At 38.0% G+C, this 12,338-nt stretch overlaps 1 protein-coding gene across 1 annotated transcript; it reads right to left on the bottom strand.

The window, feature by feature from the left end:
* Nucleotides 1-729: 729 nt before the first annotated feature.
* LOC140725073 (uncharacterized) lies at nt 730-12,223 on the bottom strand. The gene is made up of 2 exons (XM_073040053.1): nt 11,695-12,223; nt 730-5,391 (listed from the first exon to the last, which is right to left on the bottom strand). The coding sequence occupies exons 1-2, from the start codon at nt 12,221-12,223 to the stop codon at nt 5,045-5,047; spliced, it is 876 nt and encodes a 291-aa protein (XP_072896154.1). The 3' UTR covers nt 730-5,044.
* Between the last annotated feature and the right edge of the window lie 115 nt (nt 12,224-12,338).

Raw genomic sequence — 12,338 nt, 5'->3', positions numbered from 1 at the left:
ACTGAGCCTTTGATGGACGCTACTTTTATACCCAGTCATGATACCTCACCTGCTACCAATTAGTCTGCTTAATGTGGAGTCTTCCAAACCAGTGTTACTTGAATATTCTGTGCACTTTTCAATCTTATTTTAACTCTATCCCAAACTTTTGTTGAGTGTGTTGCAGCCATCAAATTCTAAATTTGTGCATATTTACAAAATACAATTAAGTTGGTCAGTAAAACTATTGAAAATCTTTTCTTTGTACTTTTGTCAGTTAAATAAAAGTTCATGTGAATTAACATATCACAGATTTTTGTTTTTATTGCATTTTGGAAAATATCCCAACTTTTCTGGAAATGGGGTTTGTAGAAAAGGCATGCAAAAAGGGCACCGTTACAATAGTCATAGGGATTTCAATATGTGGGTAGATTGGTGCTGGAACTTGAGAGGAAATTTGTAGAATGCCTACAGAGCAGCTTATGGTTGAGCCTACTAGGGGAAAGGCCATTCTGGATTAGGTTATGTATAATGAACTGGATTTGGGATCTTAAGGTAAAGGAAACCTTAGGAGGAAGTGATCATAATATGATCAAATTCACCCTGCAATTTGAGAGGAAGAAGATAAAGTCAGAGGTAACAGTATTACAGAGGAGTAGAGGGAATTGTAGAGGCATGATAGAGGAGGACTGTAAGTGGACAACAACAGGGATGACAGCAGAACAGGAAAGGCTGGAGTTTCTGGGAGCAATTCCTAAGGCATGGGATAGACGATTCTCAAAGATGTAGTAAAGACAGGATGAGGCAAACATGGCTGACAAGGCAAGTCAAAGACAACATAAAAGCAAAAGAGGGCATATAATATAGCAAAAATTAGTGGGAAGTTAGAGGAATGGGAAGCTTTTAAAAACCAATAGAAAGCAACAAATAAAGTCAGAGATAAATAATGAAATATGAAGGTAAGCTAGCTGATATCAAAGATAGATAAAGTTTTTTCAGATATACTGTATGAAGAATAAAGAGAGGCAAGAGTGTATATTCAACAGTTGGAAAATGATGTAGTGGTAGTATTGGAGGACAAAGAAACGGCAGACAAACTTAGTAAGTATTTTGCATCATTTTTCACTGTGGAAGACAAAAGCAGCATGTCAGAAATCTGAGTGTGCCAGGGTTAGAAGTGAGAGTAGTTGCTATTATTAACGAGAAGGTGCTTGGTAAGCTGAAAGGTCTATAGTTACCCTGAGTTTTGAAAGCAGCAGCTAAATTGATTGTGGAGGCATTAGTAATAATCTTTCACAAATCACTAGATTCTCAAATGGTTCCAGAGGACTGGGAAATTACAAATGTCACTTCACATATTAAGAAGGGAGGGAAGCAGAAGAAAGGAAATTGTAGGCCAGCTAACCCAACTTAAATGGTTGAGAAGATATTGGAGTCCATTATTAAAGATGAGGTTTCAGGATACTTGGAGGCACATGATAAAATAAGCTGAAGTCAGCATTGTTTCCTTTAGGGGAAACCCTGCCAGACAAATCTGTTGGAATTCTTTGATGAAATAACAGGCAGGATAGACAAAGGAGAGTCAATGGTTGTAGTTTAATTGGATTTTCAGAAGCCCTTTAACAAGGTGCCACACACAAGGCTGCTTAACAGGATAAGAACCCATGGTATTATAATAGATACTAGCATGGATAGAAGATTGGCTGACTGGCAAGAGGCAAAGAGTGGGAATAAAGGGAGCCTTTTATAATTGGCTGCCAGTGATAAGCGGAGTTCTGCAAGGGACCACTCCTTTTCACATTCTATGCCAATGATTTGGGTGACAGAATTGATGGCTTTGTGCCCAAGTTTGCAGGTGATATGAAGATAGGTGGAGGTGCTGATAATGTTGAGGAGACAGGGAGTCTGCAGAAGGAATTAGATTAGGAGAATGTGCAAAGAATAGTGTTGGGGAGTGTATGGTCGTGTGCTTCAGTCAAAGGAATAAAGGTGTAAACCATTTTCCAAATGGGGAAAAAAAATTCAAAAATCAGAGATACAAAGGGACTTGGGAGTCCTCGTGCAGAATTCCCAAAAAGCTAACTTGCACATTGACTTGGTGGTAAGTTAAGGCAAATGCAATGTTAGCATTCATTTTGAGAGGACTAGAATATTAAAAAAGGATGTGATGCTGAAGCTTTATAAGGTATTGATCAGACAGCACATAGAATATTTTGAGGAGCTTTGGGCCTTTTCTCCAAGAAAAGATGTGCTGGTATTGCAGAAGAGGTTCATAAGAATGATTCCAGGAATGAAAGGAATCACATATGAGGTCAACCTGATGGCCTTGGGCCTGTACTTAATGGAGTTTAGAACAATGAGGGGAAGTTCTCATTGAAACCAATTGAATATTTAAAGGCCGAGATAGAGTGGATGTGGAGAGGAGTTTTCCTATGCTGGGGGAAGTCTAAGACCAGAGGGCACAGCTTCAGAACAGAGGATGTCTATTTAGAACAGAAATGAGTAAGAATTTTTTGCAAGAGGGTGGTGAATCTGTGGAATTCATTGCCACAGATGGCTGTAAATGGCAAGTCATTGAGTATAGTTAAAGCGGAGCTTGGTAAGTTCTTAGTTAGTCAGGGTGTCAAAGATTCCGGGGAGAAAGCAGGAGAATGGGGTTGAGGAATATTAAATCAGCCATAATGGAATGGCAGAGCAGACACGATGGGCCAAAGTGGCCTAATTCTGTTCCTATATTTTATGGTCTCACAATGTGGCAAGTATTTTCTGTGCTCCACAGTGAAAATAAACAAGTCAGAATAAATTATGCACAAGGAAGAAAGATAGAAGTAAAGAAACACCATCACAAAGGAACATTACTAGTCATAATTAACAGAAAATTTTGACATTTGCAGTTTGAGTCTGATTTTTTTCTGGAATAAAAATACTTTACAAGGCATTCTTTGTCTCTAAAAAATCTTTTTCTTCCATTTTTTTAAACCAGCAAGTGAACCTTTGACTTTTTTTCATGGTGTCTACATTCTGAATACTGACAGAGTTCACACTGTGAAACCAAATCTCCATATTAATATTTTATTTTACTTAAGTAACAGTTAATTCTACAATATAAAATTATAAAAATACTTGAAGGTGAAAGAGAATGGATTCTTTTCCCATTGGAAATAGATCTATTTACAATTCATGGATAAATCATCCAATTCAGTTGTTTAAAACACAAATGCACTTTATACCCCAACCTATTCAAAAAAACGCCCCCCCTTCCAAATTATAACTGGCTAGCAGTGAAAATTCATACTCCAGATCCCCTCCATTAATCTTCATCTTAAGTGGACACAACAGTAGCTGCAAGTTTCCACTAAAAATTAAAATTCTTCAGTGGCAGTTAATCCTCCATTTCTATGGCTAAACAGATCTTTCTTCAGTTTACATTTTCTGTAATTTAACAGTTCTTCCAGGTTAAAAAAGGAGACCAACTAAAAGTACCAAATATGAAATTCAGTAACTAAAAAGTGATGTCACACAACTTTAAATTGAACTTCTATTAACATATGCTTTTTAGTACCTACCAGTATTAAATATTAATATGTGTCTGCCAAGATAAAGCACACAATGACAACTAAGGATCAGTACGCAAGCAGAAACACTGTCATTTCAACCAACACCAATAACCAATTAACTTACCATTTTTCAGCATCCTTATCTAGTTACATTCATTGCAAGTTAAAAAATAATTAACTAACTGACCTTTGTTGACAACTAAAGATTAACTGAGCCATTTTACAATGATAACTGTATGCAAAGTCACCATTTGCCAATCACATTTAAAGGCTCATAGGATTCCAATTATGAATAAATTAATTTGGAAAGAACAGCTTAGCTGCAAAATTCAAAACAAAAGTGACAAACAAAGTTGTTGAAAGGAAATGCATGTATGTCCAGTGTACATTCCAAGCAATTGTATTCACTTATTTGGGTAAACGGTTTAAAGATTTTACCCAAAATTCTTGGGAGTTATTAACTCCTTGCCAAGAGCAACATTAGCTTGATTTAATTTCATCATGGTCAATGTGGAAATAAATACATCACAAATCAAATACACATTGAAAGCAAATACCACATTGTTAGTAGTACTCAGTTTCCTACATCACCTAAAAAAATTGACTTCAATGCTTAAAAATTTAAAAAGCACTTTAAAAAAAATAGAAACAAATACTTATTGTCCTGTTGGGAACAGAAGATTGACTTTTTCATTGAGATAACAATAGTAAACACTGTAGTTGAGCACCTGCCACAGCACAGAAAAGGGAAAAGGTCTCCTTAAAGCCATATAAGCCTTACTGGAATGTCAACAAATCAGACAATATTTGAATAAATGAGGAAAAAAACACGCACTCACTTGCAGTTCATGCTATTAGGACTAAGTTCTAACAAGGAACAATATATCTCTCAATATGGAGTACTGCCCTTAATAGAGCATTGTAAGATTTCCATTTACTGGAGCATTGCTAACTGCACATGTGGTGAAATAATCATTACTCAAAACCAACTGAATGAAAGATCTGTAATGCGACAGCAAATCTAGTAGTGCTTTGGAATAAAAGGGAACAAAATGAAAGCAGGATAGTGGATGATGCAAAATATTTTTCTACATACAGTTTGAAAGATCACATTGCGTCGATTTGATGTTCATTGTGTTGCCATCACTTAGAACAATAGTTAAAAAATACTTAAATAGTGTACCTATTTAAGTCCTATGCAAACCTTAACATGAAAAGTGATGACTTTGCCTGCTACAATTATTTTCTCTTGACTTTATATTGGTTGAAATGTGAATTCAATCCTTGCACTGAATTTAAACCCCTTAAAAGAATGGTTCAGAATTGAGCTATCGCTCTCAATAACTTTTCCAAAGAAATTGATTTGTTATTTAACATGCAAACTCTGAAGAATTAAAAAATATTGTTGTTTTGAACCTGTATTCAGTCACATTGGAAAACATACTGTATACAAAATAAAAATATGCAATAAAGACACAACTTTGTTTAAAAAAAAGTTGAAGGGGAGCCTAAAATACTTTCCTTTCAGTTATTTCACTTTCAGTAGCTGTAGATGTGGAAGGAAAGTCAGCCATATTATGGCCCATCATCTGTCCTAGCATGAATAGAACACGAGCTTCATGCTCTCTATCACTTTGCCTCATCCTCTCCTCCATTTCCATGCGGAGCTGTTCAAGACGAGCAAACCGTTCCTCTGATGCCTCCATGTAACGGAGAAATTTTTCATCTGCAGCTTCACTGTAGCGAATGAACTTCTCCATCATCCCATCCATTATGTCCTCCAGTGAATGCTTCTTGGCTTTCTTCGGCTGAGGTGCAAAGGGTAGAGATGAATGCATACGCCGAACACGGGGAGCTGAAAACAAAAGCACAACATATTTGAAACATGCCTCACCTAAGCAGAAGAATGATGGTAAACTGAAAAATAATTAGATCAAAGGAAACCACAAATTTCCAGTCATAATAGTAGTGGTGGACACATTCACCAAATATTATGTGGTTCTTATCCATAGCTCCATTGGTGTGAACTATCAAAACAATATTTTAATAATGCAGTCAAAATTAAGTCTTGTCAGTTTATTTATATTTTTGACTTTACATTACTAAGCAGTTCTCACAAGCTTTGATTATCAGATAAACAAAAATAATTCAAGGTCTCTGATATCAAGAAGCAGGTCCTAAAGGTATGCTATTCAAAGGCTATTCACTGCTCCACCTCACCACATGGCTGTACAGACCTAACCTTCAGGTTAATCTTCCCTGAAGGCAAGTGGGCTTGTGCAAACAACACACGGGAAAATGCCCAATTAAACACGAGCTAGCCTATTGGCAAGAAGACATATTCGTTCTTTAATTACTGTCATGAACCAGCAAGTTCCAATCTTTCTCTTCATTAACCAACTCAACTCGATCATTACTTAAAAGTCAGCTTAGAACGAAGATGAGTGCGGCACAGGAACGGGTCCTTCTCACTTTCAGAACAAATATCCAGGAAATCACACAGTTGTATCCAGCCTCAGTCCACCTGCCATGGAATCATTCATCCATAACCCCTAGTCTTGAAAATTCCAATGCGGTGACATGCTAGTCTCCCACAGTATACCCTTTCACTCATTTTCAAACTCTGCCGTGTTTTACCACTTTCCAACTCTGATATCATTCACTTAATAATTTCAAGATGTCTTTTTCTGGACTTTTCATTATACCTGAATTTAACTGCTCCAACATTCATGCAATGCTTATATCCTTCAAAATGCTCTACAAATCCTACTCCTTTAACCAATATTTTTACCCTAAATTCCATTGTAGCTAGTGACAATAAGATCAACATGTGAGCATTTACTCTGGAAGTAGATCCCACTTCAAATAAGCTTCTCTACTCCTTCCTTACTTAACACTCCACACTTAATTTTCTCTCCATCGTGACATTTAGTTTGTTTCTGTTTCTGTCTGGGATTTGTGTCGGGTGAATGGAGGTCCTCCTTTGTTGCACCAAACACCCAAGTTTGCAGGTTAGTGGAATAAAATCTGATCACTGTCACATGCTGTTTTCACTGGGAACGCAGGTTGGAGGATCAAGAGACATTCAGTTCTTAATTCAGTTGTTAGTTCAGCAAAGAAGCTCTTTATTGATGGTGAAGCCTACTTCATGAATGTAGCAATTCCTTCTGGCTTACTCCTAATTCCATTCCTCACTGAATTCTCAGAGCTAATTATTTATTGTCTAACAGAGCAGCCAAACCCCTTAAATTAAGAAAATAACACTGCCAACTAGAAATGCCTGACAAGAAATAAATGAATGTGGTGATTAATTAACTAAAGGACAAAGCCTCAGAAACAAAAGATGTTCTAACAAAAGTTATAAAACTTACTGTACAGTCACAACAACATCATCTACATCTGCATCTGGGAAGAGATGAAAATTCCAGGGGAACACAGATGTTACAATGACAACCACTCTCAAGAGAGGAGTCTAACTGTGATGACCAATGGCAGGAGACCTGTTTAATAATCTATTGGATTCTGTGCTTCCAGAGGTACACCAAAACATGACTTTTGCTGCACAACAACTTTGAGAAATATAGGAAACAGTGCCAATGACTGTGACCTTTCTGACCCTCACTAAAACCTTCCAATACAGTAAATAGAGGTCTATGAAGCACCCTTAAATTTGGCTCCCCACAGAAATTTATCTCCAACTTTTCTTCATGGTGGTATAAATGTCTTGATCTCAACCAATAATGCTAAAACAGGTCCAATCTCAGCATCACCACACTATTCTGTCACCCCCCCAAAACAAATGTTTTTCCTCTGTAATGTTATATGTTATCATCAACATGCTTTCAGCTGGAATGTAACTATTATTTAAACTGTGTCACTCCTCAGTCACCCCAACATCAGTCCTGTAGTTGCAGCTTGGGTCTATGCATACTGGAAGATTAATCCCCAAGACATTATTGACTAGTTCAATGAAGCCAAGAGGTTGACCATACATCAATATTCATGATACAAACATACTCTACCACATTGCCAACACTATACAACAGCACCACCTTCCAGAACAATAAAAGCCAATGACAAACAATGAAAACTGTGGTAGCATCTCTCAATGAAGTCAAACATCAATGATGAAACTCACCATGACTTCCATTGTCCACAATAATTTCAGCTAACAAAAATCAATTCTGAAGATCAAGACCTCAAAATCAACACAAAACTATGGTCTACCAACCGCAATCTCTATCCTCCTATGTTTGACATACAGCACCTCAAAGCATTGAAAGACTTAACCAACACTGCCTTCACTAAATCCTCCAAATGAGCAAGCATGATCAGTATTCTTCCTCAGAGCAACATCTACAACACTGAGAACTCAGTCTGTTCTGTTGGGTAGGGCACATTGTCAGCACGGCCAATACCAGATTCCAAAAACAAATATTCTACTATGGGCTGTCAAAGAGATTATTAGACACACAAAGTAAAAGATTTAAAAATATTCCCAACGTTCTTAGTCAAATGCAAAATCTGAACAAATTCCTGAGAATCCTGACACACAACTGCGAGAGGCGGAGTATTCAGGATATCAGTTAGAACCTCAGCCAACACAATGGGAGCCTGTCAAAAACAGCAGGAGCAGCACTCTGGCTCACCAAAGACCACCCTGTCCATTCGTGGCAGAATCTCAAGGTCTTAAGTTGCCATAAATAACTGGAATGGAAGTAAATCATTTTTAATCCTCAGGGACCACCTAAGAATAAAAGTATTAATCATGCTCAAACTTTTGAATGGAATATCAAAAAAGGAGGCAGCAAGCTCACTGCAGTTATACCAGTTCTGAAAATACTTTTACATGATTTATGGGAGCTGCACTCAATAGGTAAACAAAGAGTTACCCCCATTGCATTCTTGACTTGTGGCTTGCAGATGTTGAAAAGGCTTACCTGTCTTTATTTTTGTGATGAATTGCTAGTGGTACACTGAGTAATCATCACTGAACATCCTTACTTTTTATTAGATTTCTTAAGAAGCTCTTAACATCTTTGTAGATTATTTCTACAAAGATGTTAAGAGCAGTCACTTAGCTCAATGTACTTTTTTCTTATGTTATAATAGCAATAACAACTTATCATGCAAATTGGTCACTTTATTGCAATTTTACACATTTACTATATACCCCATGAATACAATAACTGCAGACATCATCAGGGACGCCCACCACACTGGACATGCTCTCTTCTTACTGCTACCATCAGAAAGGTGGTACAGGATCCTCAAGATTTACACCACCAGGTTCAGGAACAGTTCAGAATCATCAGATCTTGAATTAAAGGGGATAGCTTCACTTGCCCCATCATTGAAATGTAACCACAACTTATGGACTCACTTTTAAGGACTCTTCATCTCATTTTGTCTTTCCTTCCTTCCTTCCTCCCTCCCTCCCTTCCTTCTTTTTTTTTTGTATTTGCAGTTTGTTGTATTTTGCACACTGGTTGAATGCCCACATTGGTGCAATCTTCCATTGACTTTATTATGGTTATCATTTTATTATAGATTTATTGAGTACGCTGATAAGAAAATGAATCTCAGGTTGTATATGGTGACATATGTACTTGGATAATAAATTTATTTGAACTTTATATTCACTTACCTCCAGCAGATATAGGTGTGATACATCAGAAATAAAATTTATCAGAATTACATCACTAACATCAGTTCACGAGTTGATCCGGCACTGTAAAATTACAGTGGTAATCTTCACAAAATATACTATGGTAGTATGATGAAAAGACTAAAATGTTCTGAGTTATGTAATCTAGTTGTCCTTGCTGAACAAATTAACTTTGAATGATTTTTTTTGATTCTTGTGTTGTTGGCAGCTTTATGCAGTGGAATGATCAAGAACAGGAGTTACCAGCTAAGATGACCAGAGCTTCCAACAATTAAAACTGCATAGGCCCCTCAGTTGCTTCAAATAGTTGAGGGGAAGAAAATAAAACAGGTTTCTTAAAAAAAAGGAACCCAGTTATGTAACATGGGTATATAATGCCTGCAAATTTGCACAAGGTATCTGCGTGTACACAATATATAGACTGGTATTGGAATCATAGGATAATGGGAAAATAACTTTTTGACATTCTACCAGCTTTTTCTTTAGAAGCAGGTGTTAGAAATCTGATATAAAAAAGAAAATGCTGGAAACACTCAACCACTTCTGAGATGAGATTCTGGCAGAGTTTCAGACCATTTTCCTTTCCACAGATGCTGCCTGGCTTGATGAGTGTTTCTAGTTTTTTCTGTTTTCATACCTTACAGTCACATATCATTAGAAAATTCAAACCATTAATACAAATACAGAAGGTTCACAAAGCAAACTGCTTTCATACAGGGATGAGCATTCAGTAAACTGAGTATCAATCCCACAGCTCCAATAGTGACCCCAATGCAGCATCATAATACTTTTTTCTAATGATTGTAAGGAGTTTTGCCAACACTAGTCAGAATTCTATTCTGCACTTCTATAACTGAATAACTTTACTAAAAATTCTGTTTACGTTTCAACAAACTGGTTAAACAATGATTTCAAGGAAGATTCCAACTTATTTACCTCAGATTATCCTTTCAGCTACCTTCTTAACGGGCTCATACTCAGAATGTAATTATTTCTCATACCTCAGATCCCTGATCCACTAGGAACAGGCTTTTCTCTACTCTGGAGTGCTTGAATGCCTCCACTGGCAAGTCATTGGCTGGGATGTGTTTTGATGGCTGCAGCAAATGTTTCACACAGAACTCTTCAAATAATGAAGCATATCTGTATGCAATGAAATATGTTCAATATTCAGTTTGGGTTGATTAGTAGCAGGAACACTTAAACTACCAAGATACCAGGCAAGGGCTATTCCTAACAAAAGAATAAAGCCAACCACAGACCTTGTTATTCAGCAACATCACTAACATTACAACTTCATCATTATTCCGTACAGAGCATTGATGAGAAACTTGGACTACCGCTTAAATAATACTGTACACCCACAAAAACACAGCCTGGCTCACCAAAATCTTTCCAACATGAACAAAATCCAAGACAAAAGCTTGTATCATGATACTCTTCATTACGAGTTAAAACTCCAGAAAATGTAAAATATCATCCAAGTAAAAAATAAAATCCCAGTAAATGGCACCCGTTCCAAAAATATCCGTACACTCCGGCGCCAATACGTACAATCAACCCAAAAGGTGCAAGGTAATTATTCTGGATTATGTTTGTAAACACTGCCCAACCACGTTATCTCTGACCAAAAAAAAACGCACGGAAAATAAGCACCAGAGTTCTCCAACAAATCATAAATATTTAGTTTAGAAAGTTATTTGTTCATAGCCAATAATTCAGGAATGGAAAATTCTCTTACCTAACAAGTTTGTGGAAGAGGCTGCAGAGGTTCCCCGCCCCATCAAGAACAAGAGGAAAACAAATCTTGCCTGCACACGTGAATAATATGCCAGAATTCAACACACTAGATAGGGGGACTCCTTTACTATAAGAGACCTTTATTTTTTTAAAAAAAACATGGAAAATAGCCCATAATTTGAAATTTTATCTTGATTGGAGCGGTTTCTGAGAAGTGCTTAACATTTGGTTGGACTCAACATAAGTGATTACTTAAACTAACCGTTATTTACTCCTGAAAAACAATTCATAGTTAAATATGCCGCACAATCATGGCTTGGCCTGCACACGAGAAAGTCTACGAAGAATGAAAACGAACGTATAACCAATGAATTAGAACACACACAGACAAAAGAACCCGTCAAAAGTATTGGGGCCAAGAATTACGGGCAATCAAGTTGTATTTGTAAACTTTACTTTATGAGTCGAGAGTTCATAAATTTTAAAAATTGAGAAATTGGGGATTGCAGCGTAGTTACGTACAAAAAAAAACAAGCTCAAGTAAATTTAGTGATTTAGATAAAAGCATGTGTTGGGGGATCAAGTTTATTACAACCTCTATTATCGTTAGAACAGTTTTCCTCTGCTTTCTGAATTACTGAACTGTAACTTATTCGACAGGTAACGATGAGGACATTTCTACTTCCACACACTGCACCAGTTTTAAACTAATATTTGTTATTTCTAAAAGGAAGAGGAAATTAGACTTACTACAGAAAGCGCTGGTAGAGGGCTGAGGCTCAAATTGCCGGTTGCTGGTCTCTCCCATCGAATGATCGGGCTCCTCCGAGGAACAATGGCCATTGTGGCATTCCACTCTTTGACTTATATCAGAATGCGGACTATTTTGCTCCTCTTTAATATCCTGCGACTCGCCGGGTGTCGCGATCGCGTCAATGACCACGGGCCGTTCATTGGCAACCCGGGTGCCAAGCACCGCGTCCAGCTGTTCGTAGAAACGGCAAATCTTCCTGCCACTGGCGCTGCAGCCCCGCCTGATGCTGTCCTTGGCCAGTGTGTATTTCCTCTTCAGCCCCTTGATGCGGATGCGACATTGCTCCGGGGTGCGGATGTAACCCTGGTCCAGCAACTGCGACGAGATGAACTTAAAAACATGGCTGTTCCTGAGCTGCTCGTCCAGCGCCGTCTGTACATTCTCCTCGCTCCAGACGGCGATCAGCGCCAGGGTCTCAGCGTCCGACCACAGGGCACCGCGCTCCGACCGCACTTCTGACATCATTGGAAACCAATCGCCCGGCGCCCGGACACCTCCTGCACGGCAGCACAAGCACGGCAGCCAACCGACCGCTCCGGCGCGGGCGCGGGCCCGGTCCCCATTAACAAAAGAGCCAGGA

Source organism: Hemitrygon akajei, chromosome 3, assembly GCF_048418815.1.
Source record: "Hemitrygon akajei chromosome 3, sHemAka1.3, whole genome shotgun sequence".
NCBI classification, from domain to species: domain Eukaryota; kingdom Metazoa; phylum Chordata; class Chondrichthyes; order Myliobatiformes; family Dasyatidae; genus Hemitrygon; species Hemitrygon akajei.
The sequence above is the reverse complement of the archived record's forward strand: the minus strand, read 5'-3'. Positions and strand labels throughout refer to the sequence as shown.

Bases quoted from the DNA above. Each gene is read 5' to 3' on its own strand.
- LOC140725073 (XM_073040053.1), bottom strand. From the start codon at position 12,223: ATGATGTCAGAAGTGCGGTCGGAGCGCGGTGCCCTGTGGTCGGACGCT. The intron at 5,392-11,694 runs GTAAGTCTAATT...TTTTGTTTTCAG, and splicing joins CTCTACCAGCGCTTTCTGTA to CTCCCCGTGTTCGGCGTATG.